The sequence below is a fragment of the Rhipicephalus sanguineus genome, chromosome 1, assembly GCF_013339695.2.
Source record: "Rhipicephalus sanguineus isolate Rsan-2018 chromosome 1, BIME_Rsan_1.4, whole genome shotgun sequence".
In the NCBI taxonomy this organism is placed as follows: Eukaryota; Metazoa; Arthropoda; class Arachnida; order Ixodida; family Ixodidae; genus Rhipicephalus; species Rhipicephalus sanguineus.
The window spans coordinates 268083045-268105299 of NC_051176.1; the positions used below are offsets into that span (position 1 = coordinate 268083045).

The window sequence follows — 22255 nt, forward strand, 5'->3', positions numbered from 1 at the left end:
ATTCATAAAGAAAGCCTTAGCACTGAAGGAATGGAAAAAAGTTTTTTTTTTTTAATAAAATGTTGAAGAATAACGAAGGGGCCTAGGCTTGCTTAGTGCAGTATTCAAGGATCACTTGTGCTAGCTGCATAGGTTGGGAAACTTGCTCATTAGTCGACTCACTTATAGTCACTTCGACTCAGATCGAGCCATGATTCTTAGTCTGAGGGAGCCCGGCTGAGTAATATTTTGATGAGATTGAGTCTGAGTGAGTCTGGTCAAAAAAAATTTTGGTGAGTGAGTCCACGTGAGCCTTAAAGGCCAACTCCGGCGATTTTTTGGCCATGTCAAAGTAATGGTGCTATTATGTTCCTGAGACGCTCCTGTTACGGGCCCGATAACAGAAATACTCGACAAATTGGAGAATAATTTTAAATAAGCAAAAAAGCGCAACACCGAAACCGAAACCCAACCAAGTGTACTGTCTACGTATGACGTAGATGTTGTTACGAACGAACCGGAAGTCGTGCAAGGCATGCCGGTCACGCCGGCGCGGAGTATGAAAACTGTGACAGTCGGGACGACCAGCGAAGCGCCGGCCAAACCAACGCTGTCTGTCGCCTTGTGCACAGCAGACGCTCGCTGTAGCGTCCGAAGCGCCGAAGTTAGCGGTACCCTCGGCTGTGTCACTTCCGCCGCCTTCCCAATACTGACGTCACAGACGCAATGTTGCCAGTAATTGTGGGAAGCCAGGAGGGCATTTGCAGACAATCTTTAAAATTCATTTGCAAACAATCTGCGCATGTCTCAAGCCCGTAATTTGGCATAAATGACGGAAACGTGCAAAGGAATGTACCCAGCGAATTTCATTGAGATCCATCGACCTCGAAAAATCGCCAGAGTTGGCCTTTAAGCACAAAATATATTTCTTAAGTGAGTCTGAGTGAGCTCCACATTTTTTTCTAGCCTATGGCTGGCTGTGAAAATAATCAAACAGTAGCTGCTCACTTTTGTACATAGTGAAATGTTCGTTCACTTTAGACTATTGGTTGCTGTGTAGCAATCACAGCCACTGAAATACTAAAGATGCTCTTTCTTCAGTTGTTTAGTTGGTGTATGTACTGTGGCATATCCCTAGGGATTGCAGCAGTCAGTAGAGCAGTGTTTTGAGTGAACGGTTGGCAGTCCACTGCCAGCTTTTGTGCAGGTCCACCACCCTCAAGAGCGCCTGTGCTTTGGCGTATGTGTTGGGGGTGGACTGACAACACACTTTGAGATGGTGCATCTTAACCATGTCCCAAAGCCCTGCAGCAATGTGTCTGGCCTCTTGTCGCTCTTCAAAGGAAAGCTGGTAGGATGCACATAAATATAAAACATTGCATTGTGTTTGTGGTGGGATAAGTAGTAGAAAACATAACTAGTAAACAGAATATTGTGCCATCTCTGCCTCTTTCATGCAGTTAGAAGTGACACTGATTGCAGAAAGTGCAGCGAGGTGAAGCAAAAGGCGACGCAATAGGTAGTGCCTAATGGATATTCTAATCTACCTTGATGGTGAATGGTACATTAATTTGTATCTAGATGATGTATCAATAAGAACGTAATTAGCTTTTGTCTGTGAGGGTAATTTGTATTTAGTCAGAATGTACGCTTTTGTAATGTTGATACTATTTCACGTTTTCTGCCATGGGTGAATTTAAATTACTTACAAGCACCAACTAAAATGCGGAACATGCTTAAACAAACTTTTGCAGGTGAAGCTACAAGTCATAGTGAAATTGAGTAGTTAAACTCTTACTAGAGTGACACATCTGTGGAGTAGGATTGACCATTTCTCTGCTGGCGATGGTTATAGTCATAAGATGCTTAGAAGAGGTATTGAAATAACTAGATTAGGAAGAATTAGGAATGAAGATTAATAAAGAATATCTCAGCAGCTTACGGTTTGCGGGTGACATTGTGCTCTTCAGCAGTACTGGCGACAAATTGCAACAAGTAATTGAGGGCCATAACAGGGAACCTGGGCCTGGGCTAGAGTATGTGTATCAGTTTAGTTACTAAGAGGGGGCCTACTCATAAAATGGAAATTCACTGAAGAATAAGGATGGGCTGGCGCTATGGCAGGCATTTACAAATCATGACCGGCAGCTTACCGCTATCCTTAAAGTGAAAAGTGTAGTCATTGCATATTTTGAGTACTGGCATACGGGGCTTGAACTTCAAAGATAATTAAGAAACTCAAGGAGAAGTTAAGGACTACACAGCATGCAATGAAACGGAAAATGATAGGCATAACAGACAGGAAGATAGCAATGTGGGTCAGAGAACAAAGGGGGTGGACAATATTTTAGTTGACATTAAGAGAAAAAAAAATGCAGCTGGGCAGTCCATGTAATGCATAGGACAGATAACTGGCAGACAATGAAAGCAATGGAATGGGTACCAAAGGCTAGCAAGGTCAGCCAAGGTTGACAGATGGTTAGGTGGGGTGGTGAAATTAAGAAACTCACAGGCGTAAAATGGAATCGACTTGTGCAAAACAGGTGTATTGGAGGTCATTTGTCCATGGTGGTCACAGTTTTCCACCTTGGTCTCTCATTTCTCCTTATGGCTGTCTCCTCCGACGCCTGCACGGGGAACATGGTTGGCTCAATTCTTGCTGCACGTAAATGAAACACGTTCCAAAAGGAAATACTTTGACGACTTCCGTTCAGAAGACAGCTCTGCAGAGTTTTACTTGTAAACAGGTAGTGATGTTTTCTTCTCTGAGCACATGGACAATGAGTGCTGTGTAGAGAAGCCTTCTACAATCTCTAATTCATGTAGTTTGTAGGTGTCATGTGGCTGTGATCTTTGCAGCTGCTGCCACGTGATGTGCTCTGGCAAAAAGAGTGTTCCATACTCGCCGTCTTGGCTACGAGCGGCGCTGGCTAACATTCCCAGGGATTACTTGTACAGAGATACCCAAATAAGTGGACGGGAAAGCACCTTCCATAATAGCTCAATTGGTAGAGCATTGGACTTGTAATTCAGAGAGTGTGGGTTCGGATCCCACCGACCGAAAGGGTGATTTTTGTTCACCTTAATTAATTTCCGTTTACTTCATTTACTTCACAATTACTATGCTACAGTTAAAGACAACAGTTAACATCCCCTACGCTTTCCCAAGCCTTATGGTATGTTGAATTCATTTGGTTGTGTCTCACACACTTACACGGCACGCACACAGATGCGTGCACTCACTCACCTACTCTTGCACATACCATTGGAGGGAGTGCTAAAGGGCATGATCATATCGTTACAAAAGTATACAGTGTGAATGATTAACATCTTTTGTCTATAAAGCATGCAAATTAACTGATAACTGATATTACCCAGCCATCTATTAGTAAAGCAGCATACTTGTTGATGGTGAGGCATCTAAGGTTATTTCCAGGAACTTTCGGATCACCTTTTTGATCACTATGTCTAATGTGACATAACAGAACCTAACCTAAGGTAGCATATGCTTATAGTGCACATGGGGAAGATGTTTATATGTTTCGCAGGAAAGCTGTTTAAATAAGTTGCCCTCAAGTTACACATTTTTTCTCTATTTTTTTGCAGTCGTATGCCTCGCAACAAAGTCCAGCACCCATTCAGCTAACCATACGGTTTACCTACATGCTTCAAGATTGGTCCCCGGCTTCATGGCCACAGCTTCCACATGGTATGTCTATCCTTGCCTAGAAGGAAAGTGATCCTGGCCACGACGGCCACATTTCAGTGGTGGCGAAATGCCAGAGGCTCGTGTACTCAGATTTAGGTGCACGTTAAAGAGCCCTAGGTGCTTGAAGTTTCCGCAGCCCTAAACTGCGATGTGCCTCATAATCATATTGTGGTTTTGGCACGTATAACCCTAGAAATATTAATTATTAGAGAGAGAGATAGAGCGAGCGGTGGGGGGACACTATATTCAGGGCTAGCATAATACGATGAAGTTGACAGGATCATTGGGATCCTTAGCTTATATGGCTAGTTTTGTATCCGTAACACCAAAGCCAGCACAGTTTGTGGACCGAAGCAAAAGGTGAAAATAAATGGTCAATCCTACAAGCGTGCTCTAATGTGATGTTTTAAATGATGGTACAACATGATGGTACAATGCTCAATTCAGTAGAGCAGTTATTTCTCTGGTTCCATGCTTATACAAGAAAAAGTGGGAAAAAAAGGGACAAAGACAAGCACTTGTCTGGGTCCCCCTTTTTCGCGTTTTTCTCATTCATACTCCGTTTCATACATCAGGTGCAACGCTGTGGAGGCTAGTGAGACTTCTTGCAGTAGATACATTCACACCAAGAAATGGATCAATGATTTTACAAATCGTAACGCGGTTGGTCTGGTTTTTAGGCTAAGTAATAAAGGAAGATACTTCGTGCCTTAGAAACAAACACACCTAGTTATACGGTTGTCAATACATTGTTCTGGATCGCTTAGTGTCTCTTTGTTTTTGTTTTTTGGTGTTTGATTTGCAGTACGTCGCAGCACCTCACGCACACGTTCTTGCTCGGCTCACACGAGCGTTTACAACGACGAAAGCCAAGTGCGAGACGCGTGGACTAACACGTTTTTCTGATGACTAAACTTGCATAGCTTCCACAGCGTTGCACCTGATGTATAAAACGGAGTATAAGTATGCAATACCAACTAGCTGTATCTGCCACCCTCCCATGATTAGTTGGCTGGTGTTAACAGAGACATTATGAAACCTTAAGATATCTGCTACATAATTGGGATGAGCATTAACCAATTTAGAAATTTAGCAGACTGTGTGACCAGTTTAAGAAGTGTGATATTTATTGTCACATCTGTCTGGAAAGATTACTTTCCATCACTTTGCAAGTTAATCAAGCCAATTTGTACTGATGATGTTCTGCTTCTGAGGACGAGGTTATGAATTGCATTCCTGGCTGCAGTGCCTGCATTTCATCAGAGGTGATATGCAAGAATGCTTATTTGCTTATATTTTGGTGCCTGCTAACAAACATCAGTTGGTAAAAATTAATTTGGAGCCCTCCGCTCTTATAGTACTAGTGCTTCCTAAGATGTCTAATGCCATGAATCAACAGTAGAGTTAATTTGGCATGGTTACATTCTTCATTCAAGGTGCAGATTATGGAGGGTTTGGATGTACATAATTCATGCAGCTGTTGAAACCTTATTGGCTGTAAGTAGGAATGAAGAATCTACAAACATGTAATTTTTTTTTCACAGCAATTGTCCTGCGGAGTGTATAATAGGGTCTACATCATGCAAACTAGACTTCCAGCTGGTTCTCATGTTTTGTGTCTATTCACTAGTCTATTTTAAGTTCAAGCTGTTGATCATGCATTGAACTTCAGAACTTTCCGGACATAGGAGTAGTGTTGGATTGATGCTTTTGTGTCATATGCAAGAAAGATGCTTTTAGTACTCTATCAGGCCACTGGCCTTAAAGGGTCAGTAAACAGGCTCCGACTTTATTACACCTCCCAAACAAGCTCGCCAATTTGAGCAGGAGGCCGTGATGATGACATTGTATGAATATTACAGCACCGTGCAGACACTCCACTTTGAAAAACAATTCCTGTGCCTCTCTCCAGCACCTGTCCCGTCCTCTTCGCCCATGAAGTGATGTAAAGTTGCCCACTGGCAACTTTACCTGGCATTGACTTCATCACTTGGTACCCTGCACTACAAAACAGTGCCTTGACCCAGCGGTGATGCGGTTTTGGCTGCACAGTTGTTACATGTGTTGCATATTTGCTTACCTTGCCAGTGCCTCGTACTTCTCGCCCCGTGCTTCCTCACCGCGTCGCTCTGGCATGAGCGACTTGTGGAGCAAACGTGGCTCGATCGTTGACTGTGCACCAGTGACGTAATTGCTTACTTCGTGTTACGTTGCCAAAGTGGGCGTAGTCACAATAACGGGCTATGCCTACCCCTCTTCGTGGCAGAGATGCATGGAAAGGCCGAACAAGAAACCGAAACCAGGCAGGAAGTGGGTTGTTCTATACTCTGTAGCTTCCTTATTACAGCACTTATTACAGCAAAATTCTTGCGGCAGCATGTTCACATTGTACAAGTGTGCAGTTATTTCTTCACCACAAATTTTGGACCATGGGGTCGTTTACTGGCCCTTTAAAGGACCCCTAAATCACTTCTGACATTTCAAACACTTAAAAAAAACACGCACACATTCATTTTGTACAGACTACTGCAAGGATCATCTTTGGAGATTACGGCAGTATTATGTACCGTGGGGAAACCAATAATGTTTATAAATAATCACATGACCCTCTCTGGACGTTTTCAATCTTTTCTTTTCATCATGATGTCGGCAGGGTTCTGCGCATGACATCACTAGGGTAAAAGCTTTCCAGTGGTTCGTTGACCTGGAGCTAATGCACCAACATAATGAGGGCTGTCTGTATCTTTTTAGAAGAAAGGAAGGCTCACTTGTGTGTTACTCATCCATGCATACAGCTTTCATTGAGTCAGCATCCTGGAGAGGACCACTAGAAAATTAGAGGAACCTTTTTTTTGGTGTGTTGATGACAACACATAGCTTTTGCTGCACAGTGTGGACTTAGTGATGTGGAGGTGAGGGTAACCATGTTGAGCGAGAAACTATATCAGATGCACATTTGTTCATCACATGACCCTAACTTTGCCATCACAATATCGTTTTGAAGAGTTATTTTGAGTGTAGGTTCATTATATGTGGGTGTACAGCTACCACTACGTGACAGGTTTTTAAGGTCAGAGTGGTTTAAGGAACCCTTATAGGAAGCTTTACCTCTGGAGCTCCTATCTACTAAGTACATAAAATTGGACCAATCATTTTGCTTGGCATCCACTGCACCAGGTTTCATGAGTTTTGTTGGTTAAAAAAAAATAATTATTTGGGTACTTCAGCAAACAGATTTTTCATTTGGACTGTCACAAGTGTACTTGAAGGGTGCACAGATTAAACTCAAGTTCCAAGTTTTGAACTTGAGTTTTTTCACCATAATCTTCACGTGTTGAGACATATAAAGTAGAGCTGTGCGAATAGCAAAATTTTGGCTGCGTAGCGAATTCGAATATAGAAGTGTGAGTGCGAATCGAATCGAATATTTTTCGAATATTTCTCGAATATTTCTAGAATATTTTTCGAATACTTCGAAGCGAAATTGCGGAGGAAAAAGTTAGAGAGGATTCCGCAGCATATTCTTATGAGAGCAACATGAAAGTGTTTCTTTTCGCTAGGTTGATGAAGCACTGGCGGGGTGGTGTTTCATAGTTGTCTTATCAAGAATGAGGCAATGCAGAGGCCGAATTCTATTTATGTACATGATTTGGTGCAACCAAAGTGTTGCCGACAACACCTTACACATGATAGGCAAGGATGCCATTTCCTCAGCCTCTCTTCCTTTCTCAACTTCTGTGGAAGCCCAAATGATGTGGCGGACAAGGGTGTGCTCCCTTCAAGTCTGGAGTTCCAAATCTGCCTCGTAGATGTCGATATACAAGAACATCTGAAATTTTGGATGCTAAAAAGTTTCGACTTCCGATTTTTCGGACTTCCTGCCCAAATTTCATATCCAAAATAGCATTAATTGAGCCCCCACCTCTGCCACATCTTTCATCTCCATGTTGGAACCATCGTTTTCTTGAGTTAGTACATGTGCGACTGTAACGGAGCTTGAAAGGCAGCTTTGCCGCAATACCGGGTTGTGATGAGGTGAAGCATATTGAAAATCTAGGGACCACTTCCAATGGGCCGTTGACTGTGTCTTGACAAAGTTCGACCGTAACGGAGCTTGAAAGGCAGCTTTGCCGCAATACCGGGGTGTAATGAGGTGAAGCATATTGAAAATTTAGGAACCACTTCCAATCGGCTGTTGACTGTCTCTTTGCAAAGTTAGACCGTAACAGAGCTTGAAAGGCAGCTTTGCCGCAATACGGGAGTGTAATGAGGTGAAGCATATTAAAAATCTGAAGGGGTCACTTTCAAATGGACTTTGACTGTATTTGTTTTTGGGAAGTTCGAATAGTAAAATTCCAGTGCGAATCGAATCGAATAACAAACACTATTCGAAAAATATTCGAAATTTCGAATATTCGCACACCCCTAATATAAAGCAGACGAAATTGGCATATTTCACACTCTTGTCAAACATAGCACTGATTTGTGAGTAAAAACGTTTTGTAAAAAAAGTATTATGTTGTAAATAAAAATTCTGCTCCTTGTAGTTGCTAGCATTTTGCTTGCTCACTTAATGTAGCCAATGTAATTTAAATTGGCTCAGCAGTTGGTCTCGTTAAAGTATTTCTGGGTTTGCTGTACTTGGAAAATTGGTGTTGGCCCTTAGCTAAACCTTCCTCTTAACCACAAATTGCCATTCACCTTGCTTTTTGTTTGGTTTTGTACATTATATGCATGTTTTATGTGCAGTTTATTACACCTTTGCATAAAGCAGTGTACCATATATATGGCCATTCAAACTTCTCAAGCATTCATTAAAGAGTGTCTCTCTTACCAAGACTGACTGTGGTCTAGTCAGTAAAATCATTGAGTGCAATCAAGTACTGTATAGTATAAGTCATTTAAAGGCCAACTCCGGTGATTTTTCGAGGTCGATGGAGCTCAATGAAGTTCGCTGGGTACGTTCCTTTGCATGTTTCCGTCATTTATGCCAAATTACAGGCTTGAGACATGCGCAGATTGTTTGCAAATGAATTTTAAAGATTGTCTGCAAACGCCCTCCTGGCTTCCCACAATTATTGGCAACATTGCGTCTGTGACGTCAGTATTGGTAAGGCGGCGGATTTGACGCAGCCGAGGGCACCGCTAACTTCGGCGCTTCGGCCGCTACAGCGAGCGTCTGCTGTGCCCAAGGCGACAGACAGCGTTGGTTTGGCCGGCGCTTCGCTGGTCGTCCCGGCTGTCACAGTTTTCATACTCCACGCCGGCGTCACCAGCATGCCTTGCACGACTTCCGGTTCGTTCGTAACAACGTCTACGTCATACGTAGACAGTACACTCGGTTGGGTTTCGGTTTCGGTGTTGCGCTTTTTTGCTTATTTAAAATTATTCTCCAATTTGCCGAGTATTTCTACTATCGGGCCCGTAACAGGAGCGTCTCAGGAACATAAAAGCACCATTACTTTGACATGGCCGAAAAATCGCCGGAGTTGGCCTTTTAACTGTGGTGCACTGATAGACAGACAACCAATGCACATACAGCATTATGCCTATGCAGAGCATTGATTTCATGCTACAAGCCAGCTTGTGATGCACAGAAAAAAGAAAGTTGCACGTATATGCACTGAGACAATTTAACTTGATTGTTAAGTCAGTAGAGCGTAAAGCAGAACAACTTTTGAACAGTCAATTTTATTTTCAAAACTAGTGCCTAATAATAAGGACACAGGAGACATAGTAAGAAATCATGTTCTATGCAGGTAAGGGCTCGTTAGAGTTTCAAAAATTTGCCTGGAAAGGCTCACCGGAAGTCATAACAAGCATCTCAAAGCAACACTTTCATCAACGTAATGACTGCATAAGTAAAAAAGAAAGCTTGAAAATAGTTATGATTCACAGACTACTGTTTTCATTCAGCCACGACCTGAGGGCATATCCTTGAGTGATTAATGCAGAGATAGTTTTACTTTCATGACAATTGACACTGGACACACAAGCACAAAGGCCGGGTAAAGCAGAAAATAAGCCCTCATGGGCTCTCAGGGACCGAGTCTCACGAAATCGAGGAGAAACTGTTGGGAAAAGCATACTCCAATAAGCTCAGTGGCTGAGCAAGGCAAGGCTGGTACCAGATGGTACCCTGTTCTTTATGTAGTGGTGGTGCCCATGAGAAAATAGTCTTTGGTATTGTTATTAGCAACTTCTCAGTTTTCACTCCGGCATGACAGGCTGGCATTCACTAGCATCTGGTAATAATGCGGCTGTCTAAATGCAAGCTGTGTGTGCATTTTCTGTTTTTATTTGTTTATATGTTTGTGAATGAGACGAAAGCACTGTCTTTGTGAGAAGTTTCCTGCTTACGGTGTACATTAACATAGCCAACTTTTGGCGTGGAGCACATACAGTCCTGAAATACCAACTGTGCCACAAAATACATGCTACTGCACCAGACACATCCATTTATGCACTTATTAGAGTGTACGCTTTTGACAAAGGCCGTGTTCTTTGTGAAGAGCATCGATTCCAAGCGTGAGTGACCGGAATTTATCAAAACACACAGTAATCTTGTATGTAGTATACCTAGCATACTGCATGGGACATGAAAATGAAGAGAGGATTCAGTTGTGCTCTATGAAGTTTGGGATCTATTGCCATAGGAGCCTTGCTTCAAGCTCCTGTGCCCTGTGTGGTTTTGACAAATGTTGTACTTTTGCATACAGTGCCTCTGCTTACACCTCAGTGAAGTGGTTAACTAACTTTGTAAAACTTGCCTCTAGATGAAAAATTCGTAAATGGGTTGTGCTGGAGCCCATGTTTCAACAAGCAGACTTGTCTTCTTCAAGCCTTGAAGAAGATAAGTCCGCTTGTCGAAACGTCAGCTCCAGCACACCCCCTGTTTACGAATTTTTCATCACAAGCTTCCTTCTTCCTCTTAATCCTGCCTTCTTTTGGATTGCCTGTAGATGTGACTGATGACTGGTTCGACATTGGCAATCTTAAACTTGGGAAATTGCCATTTGGTGCCTTGGAAGATCCCATCTCGTAAGTATCTTTTTGTCTTCCACAAAAGCACACTTGTTGTTTGAATAAAAGCGCTGTTCAGCTCCTGACTTCGAAAGGCAGACAGGCAGCAATAAATAGGATTTAACATTGTGTTTTCAAAAAACTTTATCATTGCTTCCCTAAGAATGTGTTCTTGTTTTGAATAATAATAATAATAATAATAATAATAATAATAATAATAATAATAATAATAATAATAATAATAATAATAATAATAATAATAATAATAATAATAATAAATATTTTTCATCTTTACACTGGCTGCATCAGGGCTATGGACCTTGCCAACAAGAGCTCCCCAGGGGGTTGCCATGATTTCTTCTTAATTATTATGAATATATGTGAGCTCAATAGCACTAGGGACCAACATCTGACAGACTGGGGAGGTGGGGGGTGGGGGGGGGGGCGGTGTGCTTTGTGCCCTGATCAAAAGGGCTGTACAAGGCAATGCATTTCTGCTATGTTTTAATTTATTATTCTTAAAATAAATATCAAAATAAATACTCAAAGGCCATATTCCGAGACGATTGCCTTTGGTGACTGTGTCACTTTGTGTGATGTAGCATCTCGCATGGCGAGTGTCTGCAGCAATTGCTTGCCTGCCTTTTTTCAACCAGCCAATCAGTGCGCACTGAAGGCGATATTATGACGATATCTCCAACTCAGAATATGACCCAGTAATATGCACGAAGAGGACCCGAAGTTAATTGTGACCTCTTTATGTACTAAATATAATGTCTAAATTACTGGTGAGTTTTGGCTGCCAGCACTGAAATTTTAGTGCATAAGTGTTCTAGCTGGGTCTTAAACCTGCAATCTTTTTACATGTAAAAAAAAAAAAATGCCGAGTGTTAAGTCTATAATCGAATACAACTTTAGAAGGCAGCTGCATTTCCTCCTCAAAGGCGGATGAACACAAGCCTGCACCAATGGGCGCGCACTCGAGACTGACGTCATGAGTGGGACGGCCGGTGGCTCCGCCTTTGGAGAACATCGGCGCGTACATGTGCGGGACTATTTCTTTAGTCGCGGAGGTGATCGGTTGCCGCGCTTCGGTCGTCTGGGCGGGGCCTCTCCTGTCTTCTTAAGTTGTATCCGACTATAGTTGTAGCCGCCATGGCTGCGATTGGCGCTGACTAACACTCCTAGGTTTAAATCAACATATATATACCCCAGAAAGTGGACGGGAGGATGACCGCCGCCGTAGCTCAGTGGTAGAGCATCGGACGCGTTATTCGAAGGTCGCAGGTTCGGTCCCTGCCGGCGGCAAGTCATCTTTTCGTCCACTTTACTTTCTTCACATTTATATTCTAAATACTACAGATAACACCCCCTGTACTTTCCTTGGCGTTATTGTCTGTTAGTTCTCATTAATATTATAGTTGTAGATAAGGTGTCCCAAGTTATCTTTTCATGATGTTAGTTTAAATTGGTTAAACCGAAGTAAGGAACATGGGCGAGGGCTTTATGGCAGCCATGAACTGTATCCTTAGTTGCAGGGTTGAGACAGCTGCGCATATTGCGCATTTTTGATACAATTCTGTTTTCCTGCGCCAAGCTGCTCCAGAAGCATGAAAATCGCAAAAATTGCGCCAAACTGCTCCAAAACAGCCTCGAAAGCCAGAAGTTCGATGCCCACATCAGCTTCGTTGGGAAAAAAAGCTGAGTTGACAACATGATTTCCCAAGTAGCGCCTATATAGCAGCGCCTGGGATACCAAGAAAATGAGACGTTCGCAAAACGCGCAGACGCGGCCAACCGTGTTTCTATGCACCTTTCTAATGAGGGCTCCCATGATGCCGCCATAACCTCCTCTGGGTTGTTGTAAATATGCGTGGCGCCCCAAAAACGTTCTGCCGTGCCCCGAGCGTGCTGCTGCTTCTCGCTAGGCTGTGTCTTCTGGCGCTATCAAGTGGCATGCCTAGCGGGGATGGCTCTTAGGTTCTTCGTTGTGCATAGCGTGTTCCTCCGGTCACAATGGTTGTTGCGTCGACGCTGCTGCGTGTGGTTACCTATGTGTGTGTTTGCTGTGGGAGTGTTTGTATCGTTACGACCCATACCGTGCACGGGAGAGGCATCACCCTTGTTGCATCAACGCGGGGAGAACTAGCTTCCTGCATGCGGCATGTCTCCGCGATGCTCTGGTGGTTTTTCACGTCGAAGCCGGCAGCGGACTGATGCGAAGCGCCTTTGTGTCGTTCCCCAAAAAAGCGTGCAGTATGCTTACACCGGCGCTATACTCGCAGTATACCACACGCGATAGTCAGTGCTGGATACTTTTATGAGATGGACAATGCAGCGAGGTGTCTTGGCGCCAGCGCTGCACTCTCTAAGGCGGTCCAGCACGAGGGGCAGCGAACGGCGGCAGCACGCCTTTGTGCTCGCCTGTTCAAAGCGTGCAGTAGGTTTGACGCTACGCCAACTGCGCGGCCGAGCTGAAGGCGCTTATTGTGATGTCCTCCTTACAGATACTGACCTACAGGAAGCTCTGGAGAAGCTTGAAAAACTAAATAAGGAGATGTACAAAAAAATCAGTTTCGTCGCAAGTGAAGCAATGAATGCGACAGCATCAAATTCTAATATTATGTGAAGTAAGGTTGGCAGTTAACCAATACTTATGGACCCGATCTCGCGTAACTACAAAACGCTGGTGTAACAGAATACGGCTTCTCAAAGGATAGAAGCGTTGAGATCACAGCACGTAAAAGGGTATAGGAGCCGTCTGTGATGCCAGCCGAGATAGCGCGCGTGCCAGCGATCGCAACCGCGCCCTTAAAGTCCACAGTTGCTGCTCGAGCGACCCCCCCTCCTCCTCCCTCGTGTTCCTTCGTGCTCCTTGAAGACGGGCGGTGCGTTTCCTCTCTGCATGAGTAGTAATCAACGGCAGGCCTGGCATGCGGTGTTATGTTATTGCATATGCGCCCTCCGTGCAACGGGGATCGATCGGCTCTTTTCATCTCTGCCTCAGTCGCGTTCGTCGCCCTCGCTCGCATGCTTTTACGAAAGGATAAAACATATGATGTGCGGGGGATGTTATCGATTTGGACCTTATACGGAACATGACTGCGATGCTGACGGCAAAAACCTGTTCAGAATGTCCATATAATTGATATTGCAATAAAAGCCAAAGCAGTATAATCTGCTAAATTATATCACTGGTCTTAAAAGGCCTACTGCTATGTAACTGCAATTCTTGTGCAATCACATTCTTTTTTTTGTTTTTTTTTTTTTCAAATTTTTATGAAGTGAACCTAGTTTCCAGAACCTTTTTTTCAATTATTTCATGCGTTTCCTACTCGGGCTAGATAGGTCGCATAGTAATTAAAGAAGTAGTATAGTTCATACCTGGCGATACTTTCTCCAAAAGCTGCTTCAGTGTTACGTCTATCCTAGGCCAATTTAAATATGTACTTGTCCCCCCAAGTTGCTACAAATCTGTGTTTCAAGCTCCTGAGATGACATAAAAAATTCCTCTAACTGCTCCAAATCAGGGTTTTTCTGCTCCAAAATTGAAATTTTGCTGCTACAAAAACTGCTCCCAAATCAATTTCAGCCGTATCACCCCTGTTAGTTGGTTATTCATGAGAATATTGTCACTCATGCGTAACAACTCTCTAAGCAGTTCTGCACTGCTACTGAACACATTGTCACAAGTTTGATTCCCAGCTGCAGCAATCATACTTCCATACTTCAGTGAGTGTAGAATGTAAAAATGCCAATTTATTTAGGTAAAGATTTTAAACATGGCGCTAGGTTACTTATAGGTTAGCTAAAAATTAAGTTTGGGGATTTTGTATGCCAAAACCATAATAGGATTATGAGCTGGGCTGTAGTGGGGCACTCGGGACTAATTTTCACCTCCTAGGTTTCTTTAACGTCCAACTATATCTAAGTACACAGGTGCTTTTGCATCTTGCCCCCATTGGCATGCAGCCACTTCATCCAGGAATCGAACCCGCACCCTCAAACTTAGTAGCACAACGCCATAAGCGCTAAGTTACCATGGCGAGTACTTACAAGTGAATTATTATCATAATCATCATCATCATCATCAGTAGTAGTAGTAGTAGTAGTAGTAGTAGTAGTAGTAGTAAACGTGAGAGCCTTAGGCCTCTCACGTTTACGGCTTCGGTATTCTAGGTCGCTCTAGCTTCAGTAATCCGGCTGAAACATGGTGATCGCAATTGGCGCTCGCACTTCGCCTTATTTTGACTTGGCGGGTCGAGTCTCCACAAAGCGGATATCGTGAGTAGCCACGAATGAAGGTGGATTTACGAGATAGGGCCATAAACATAAAGCCTATCCGGCGAGTAGTTTACGTTTCATAAAAGTCTACGTTCTGTAAAGGCCTGCGCATGCGCAGATTCCTTCCAGTATCCGGTAACGCGGTAACGTAAAGAAGTATACATACAAGGTAAAAGCCCCTATTATCTAGACAGCTTCGTGGCACTGCCACTTGCTGTTTGGTGATAATGTATAAGGTTGTCTGATTTTTTTCACTGCATGACCGCATGCTAGTTCGGCCACTGAGACACCCAGAAAGAGCTTTTTTTTTTTTACCCTGCATCGCTGGCACCTCCCTAAAACTGAAAGTTAAGAAGCCTGGCTGATCCAGTTGTTGCCAACCGTGCCTAAACTGTTTAACAACGGGACAAACCTAGCACTTTAGTTGTCAAGGCAGCATTTGCACATTTTTATGTGTTTTACTCCTGCACATCCAGTGTTTGCAATATGATCTCGAGGCAACTTCATTGTTGGCTTTTACAAATTTTTCTCGTTCAAGATCATAAGCTGCTGCTTCAGTGGTGCTGAATCTATCCCTGATGTCAGTGCTAATAAATTCAGTAATAAAGTGAGTGTAATGTATAAAATGGTAATAAAGTGATTCAGAACATGCAGTAGACAATGCAAGCACCATTGCTAAATTTCACTAACACAATGTTTGTGGGTTAGCAGCTATAGTATTGTGCAGCTAAGTGAAAAGGTGTAGATTCAATTCATGGCTGCGGCGGCTGCATTTCAAAGGGAGCAAAATGCAAAAACACTCTACTTAGATACTTAGATTTAGCCGCATTTTGAAGAACCCCAGCTGGTAAACATCAATCCAGAGTCTCTCACTGTGGTGTAGGATACCCCAGTACTTCATGGATTTCAGCTATCACAGTGAGGCAAGATTTAATGCAAGTAATATTTCTTCTTGATATTCAGGGAGATGCAGCTTTCTGTTACCTGGCCCTCAGTTCCGGAGGATGTGGTTGTGGATAATGATGTCTACAGGCAAGTATATATAAACTGGGAAAGTGCATATTAACATTTGTGAACAGTTTTATGTTTTTCCAACACTTTATTTGCATATATTCATTTTAGTGATCTTCGACCGGAAAATGCTCCCAAGTGGTCCATCCGCATGCGGTGGAAAGAAAACCCTGACTGTTTCATGGGTACGTGCATCAGTATTTTTAGCTTCACTTCCTGCTTGTGAACACCACATGGTGGTTTGTGTATTAATACTGTACATATAAGACAGAGGGGTCACAGAAAAATTAAAAGCTAAATTGTCAACTGTGAAAGCATCGCAAGCATAAATGCACTTAAAAGACATGAAAAATTTAAAGGATAATGATCAACAGGCAAGGCTTATTACCAAGGTTGAGATTACATGTGAAGAAAAAGATGATCAGTATAGCTTTCGTGATGCTGACAGAAAAGGAACATTGCTTTTCGGATGCCACACGAATGCAATGTGTATGATCGTGTGTCACACGTCTGTGCATATATATTTGATGGCAGAGTTTCAAATAAACTAGTTGAAAGTGTAAGCTGTAACTGTAGAACAACAAGTAATAGCCCACAGCCAGCATTCAACAATGGTATTTGTTTTCTCCTTGACCAAGACAAGTCCCATTGTTGAAGTGTTGGCTCCATGCTGAGGCTTCCCTTCTTTTTTTGTTTTGCCAACTCTTGACTGCTATAGAGTTCTTGTGGTAGTGTAAAAGTGTTCTTGTGTGCTTGAAGGGGCACCAGACGTGACGTGTATGAACAGTTTCACTTAGTGAACTCCATGTGCTCAAGATATCTGGAGCCTCCAGACTGTGGTGTCTCTCATAACCCCAGAGCTGTTTTGGGATGTTAAAGCCCATAAATGAAGCACGCAGTGAACAGTTTCATCTGGGCTACAGTTGCCACAGGGGACAACTGTAATAATGAACAAGTGCCTGTTATTGGGCATTTTCATTTTTTTTTTGTGCTTCACATCATGCTGGCTGTGCAACTTCAACAAACATTTTTCATTGGCAAGACTAGGCCACCCGAGTAAACTAAAAAACAACGCAAATGAGACACATATTTGTGACCAGTTTTCAGGCAGTATGGAACACAATATTGTTCCATTGTAAGTTTTCGTTTGGTTCCCAGATGGTGCCACAGGCTTGTATTACATGTAACTTACAATATCCACTTTACCATTAGAAAGCCTTCGTACGGTAAGCTCCTGGTAGTGCGGTTTCAGAACGTGCTGGTGACCAGTGTAATATGTTGTCGTCCCACTGTTCATTCTGGAAACATAGTCATCAAAATGCTTTTTCTTGGATATGTAGTGAATCACAATAACTTTACTAATGTGCATTGTTGACCGCAGTATCAGAAAATGTTGCCAGTCACCATCGCCGCCAGCTCTGCTAACACCAGACATGTCTTCATTATTTCTCTACAAGTCTGCGCTTCACTGTGCTAAAACACTTTATTGAAATGTTGGTGATGTAAGTAGATTCTGCTCACTCTCGATCACTATGCAGTCCTCGGGCACCTATTCAGGCACCACCAGCCACACCTCACAGCTGAGCAGTAAAGAGAAACCAAAGGGCCGTGAAGGCAGACCATAATTTTAATGCAGTGTCTTTGAAGCAAAGTTCACGTTGTTTACAAGTGGTAATAAAAATTTTCTTCGCCAGATATACGCTTGGCGATAGATGCCACTGTAAAATGGCAGACAGCGGAGACTGCAGTATGCTATCATGATCTATCAGGTGATCTTGTACTGCTGTGGGTTTCGTTTGTATGTTTGCACTGCTGCTTACTTTGCTGACATTGTCAAAGGGGCTAAATTATTACCTTTTGGTTCATTTGTATCATGTGAATTTAGAGCTTGGAGTACTAATTAACTGGTTGCACTCACTGGTTGCTTTCTTTATTTTTCCCCAAAATTTAAAGAGATTTATTATTTTTTTTAATAGAAATTTATTTTTTTGGCAGCACTTGCACTTACTCTGTGACCCTATGCTGCCTTAGAAACTGGTGTGATATTAGTGCAGTGGCCAGTAGCCATGATTTTTTTTTAGAGCAGTGTTAATTTTTCAATCTTTGTAGGACAAAATATTTGTAGACAGTCTAAAAATGCACTGTTTCCTGCTGGTTTGTACTACTGTATAGGGAGCTAAAGGACAGAATAATTCTATTGACCCTTCTTTTTACAAATATTCATGTCCTGATTTTCATTTCGTTTGTTTGCTTTTGTAGAAGAGTACCTCAGAAACTTCTTTGTGGTATGCCAGATGACCAATTCACTAGACGATGTGCTCAAGAATATGGTTCAGACGGAAGACCTCTCAGGTGATGCTTGTTCTTGTGGTGCTTTCTTTAATTAATGCCCTTGCATAGTACAGTGGAATGTCGTTGACATGATTCTGCATAATACATTTTTCGGCGTAATACGTTTTTATTTTTATTCCTGGCCAACGACCCCTGGAAATGATGCATTTTCATGCGTTTAATACGATCATATTTTTGCCCAAGATTGAATAATACGACCGCGAAAGTGGATCTTGACCGATATATCTAGAAACCTTATGTTTATTCTTCAGTATACTAGCTGAAACTGTGTTCCAACAAGCCACGATCTGCATGCTGCAGAGCCACTGAGGCCACAGCAGTGTCGGTTTTGTGGCGGAAAGATCGCTGCCAGGCCATCTTTTTGCCGCGGAAAGAAGAAAGGGCAGTGCAAATTGACCAGCTACTTCAGTGTTGCTCAATAAAAGTGAGCTGCTGACGGAGTATGCACATTTCCTTCCTTTTTTTAAACCTCTTTGATTAATACGATTTTCGCATAATACGTTTGATTTTCCGGTTCCCGTGAGAAACATCATCGAGATTCCACTGTACTCTATTTTTAGTCAGCATGGTACTTGGGAAAATAATTTCCATAAATGCCGGTTATATTTCAGGTAAACTTGTAAAGTTTGTGCAGTAGATGCCAGTTTACCAATTTGCTCCTAAATAACTTAGTTTGTTAGTTGCATTATATACATGAATGTAGTTAACTTTTGTAAAGTATGCTTTCTCATATAGGCCTTTGATATGTTGTTTTTGTGAGAAAATGCAGTGTATTACTTGTGCTTCCAGAAGTGCCAGAGAAAGAAATTCAGTGCAAAAATTATGTTTTAACTATTATGGAAAAAAAATAAAAGTTCCATTCTTTACTGCCTTTTTTTAAGCAAAAAATACATGGTTTGCATTAAATGGATGCTATAGACCAATACTACACAATTTGAGCTGATAAAGCTTTTATTGAGGAGTACATATATTTTCATTTATTTGGTGGAAAAAAGTTGATAGCTAACAAAGAATGAGCTTAAATGGACACTGAAGAGGAAAACAATTTTGTTTTGCATAACTGAATTACCCTTTCACAATGCCAAAAGCAGAACTCTTGTTGTGAGAAGATGCCTGTTTAGTGAGAAAACATGCAAAAAGAAAGTGTAGGTGGCGACGAGTCGCTGTTCAGCACAATGTGCGAGAATCTGAATCCGAGGCATGGTCACCCAGCCAACTTGGACATGTTTCCCACACATTCAGATTCCCATTCAGTTTCCCATTCATATTCCCACACATTCTGCTGAACAGTGACTCGGTGACTCTCTGTCAGCATTGTGGAAACGTGACAGGCATCAAAACATGCTGACTTGGATGAAAGAAATTCTTGAGGAAAGCATCAGCATTGTCAAAAATGCGCTAAGCATCTCTGTGCACTTTCTTGCACACAGGACATACTAAAAGTAGTAAGGTTGAAGTCTGGGTCACTTGGTACATAACGCTGAAAGAATAAATCAGTCAAGAGGACAACGAACAAAGGAGAGAAGTAGCACACTCAATGACTGGACTATCAACTGTGCTTTATTAGCTAGCACCATCTTCCGGGAAACCAGTGGCACATGCACTGTACAACCAACAAAATCAACAACAACAAAGGGCTACTTGAAAACTGAGATGCTAATGCCGAAGGGATAGGACCCCACATTCCTTCTGCATAAAAGAAATGGATGTAGTGCTGACACAATTGTCACCATGCTAAAAGTGTTCCATTCTGCCTGATGAGGCATTCTCCCGTGGCGTAGTGGTTACAGCTACGGACTTCAGTACTAGAGGCCCCTAGTTCAAATTCAGCTGTCAGTCACTCATGCACACATGTGCATGCAGGTGTGTATGTGATGTCACTAACAGTTAGATACCCAGTTGGCATGTTGAAATGGTTGGGAAGTGGCTAAAGACATGTTACACACATTTAAAAGCCTGTGTGTTAACATCCTTTCCTCTTTGTCCTTATTCTTTTTCTTGTTCACTATGTACATGAGGTATAGTTGATTTATCATCCACTTTTAACTCCTTTCCATTTATGTCATAATTACTGTACTACAGTGAAAACCTACAAATAATATTCCCTTGTTAAGAGTGATGCGCAGACCGTCACTTTTATTCATGTGCGGTGCAGTGAAGAACGGAGCTGTGCACGGTAAGGCTGGTACACAACATATATTTTCAAGCTTAAACGACCTGCGAAGACAGTATACGCATAACAGATATCCCCCAAGATACACTTTAAACGAAAAGTTCAATAAACGTAGAATGTCCTAGAGTGATGAGCTCACATTCGTTCACGTCTTGCCCACGTCCGGGTAAACGTCTGCATCACAGCAGGCTGACGGTCGACCGTCCCAGCAGGTAGACGGGACATAGTGGCACGGCTTGGTGAGCAGCAGGGTGAGGGGCGGTGGACCAAGCGTTCAGACAGGCAGGCAGGAACCAGGCAGGAACCAGGCAGGAACCGAACAGCGCAGGAACCGGCCAGGTACCGGGCAGGCCTCGGACGCCTTGGTCACTGGTGCCCACAGGAGTGTGATCCGTCAGGAGGCTGCCCAGCGTTGTCCCGGCTAGCCCTCATGAACGTGGCCTCTCGAACGCTGTGCTTCCGTGGCCACTACTCCCAGCTCCCGACTTCTTGTTCCTCTTTCTCTTCACTGCCACCACCACGCGCTCCCTTTTTGTCCGCAACATGTCGCATTCCTCGCTGCTCTCCTAGTCTTCTTCAGTATTTCACCACACCCCTCTACCTTCCTTAGCTTCATTATCTGTTGGTTTCATTAGGTTGTGTCTAACAAAGAAGCGAGCCCTCGATGAATCCCCCCCGTTTTGTTCATTCATAGCGAGGGTCTCAGTCCAGCAGATTTGATGCATTAGATAGTATGCGAGGGCTTATTGGTCAGCTTCCAGCTCGTAATAAGATCACGTGCTACGTAACTCCAACTGGTGAAAAAAAATGTGTTCCACACTCACCGTTATGGCTGTGAGCGGCACTGGTTAACACTCCTAGGATTACATAAAAACATAAATACCCAATAAAGTGGATGGGAAAGTGACTGCCATTGTAGCTCATTTGGTAGAACATCGGACGTGTTATCTGAAGGTTGTAGGTTCGGTCCGTACCTGCAGAAAGCCGATTTTTCATCCACTTAAATTGTTTTTCATTTATGTCCTAATTACTATAATTCAGTTATAACCTACAAATAACATTCCCTATATCTTCTTTAACTTCATTATTTGTTGGCTTCATTAGGTTGTGTCTAACAAAGAAACGAGCCCTCGATCAATTCTCCCGGTTTCGATCACTTTAATCTAAGTGATTCACAGGCTCAAATAACCCTTGGTGCTTCAAAAGCCAGCAGTTCATACAGTGTGTGCTGCATTATCCTTCATTTGTGCCGGCAGTTGGCACCAGCTATTTTTGAAATCATGCGCAGTGTAGTGTAATGAAGATATCTTGACAAGCCTTGATTGCAGTGTGTACGCATTTAGGTCCACATTTACACGACTTTTTCTACCACTTTTTTCAGCCAAGGCTGAAATCCTTGATGCATTGGATCGACTGGCGCAGCCCAATGCTCTACCTTTTCGACTGCCTCAGCTGCCTCAGCCGGAGGTCTCCCCAGAGAGCCCGCGTAACATGCTACTACGAAATCAAGAGCTGCTTATTGAAATTCTGGGCTACATCTTCCTGTCTTCAGATGCCACTCCTCATGAAAAGGTAGTGCAGCACTGTGTCTGTCCTCTTTACTAGGTCCCGTTGTTGTGCTCTTTGTTCCACTTTGTTGTGTTTAATATATATTCATGAGCTGACTCTTTTCTCTAGTTTACCATATTTTTTTTCTTAATTTATTATTTGAAGAACATAAAAGA

At 42.8% G+C, this 22255-nt stretch overlaps 1 protein-coding gene across 2 annotated transcripts in view; it reads left to right on the forward strand.

The window, feature by feature from the left end:
* LOC119378933 (rab3 GTPase-activating protein catalytic subunit) overlaps positions 1–22255 on the forward strand; it is a 246529-nt gene that overhangs the window by 16844 nt on the left and 207430 nt on the right. For both annotated transcript variants that reach the window (XM_037648028.2, XM_037648029.2), the window contains exons 7-13: positions 1165–1330; positions 3586–3688; positions 10651–10729; positions 15959–16027; positions 16118–16191; positions 18266–18358; positions 21913–22103. In XM_037648028.2, the coding sequence (XP_037503956.1) occupies positions 1165–1330; positions 3586–3688; positions 10651–10729; positions 15959–16027; positions 16118–16191; positions 18266–18358; positions 21913–22103 (775 nt within the window). The remainder of the gene's footprint in view (positions 1–1164; positions 1331–3585; positions 3689–10650; positions 10730–15958; positions 16028–16117; positions 16192–18265; positions 18359–21912; positions 22104–22255) is intronic.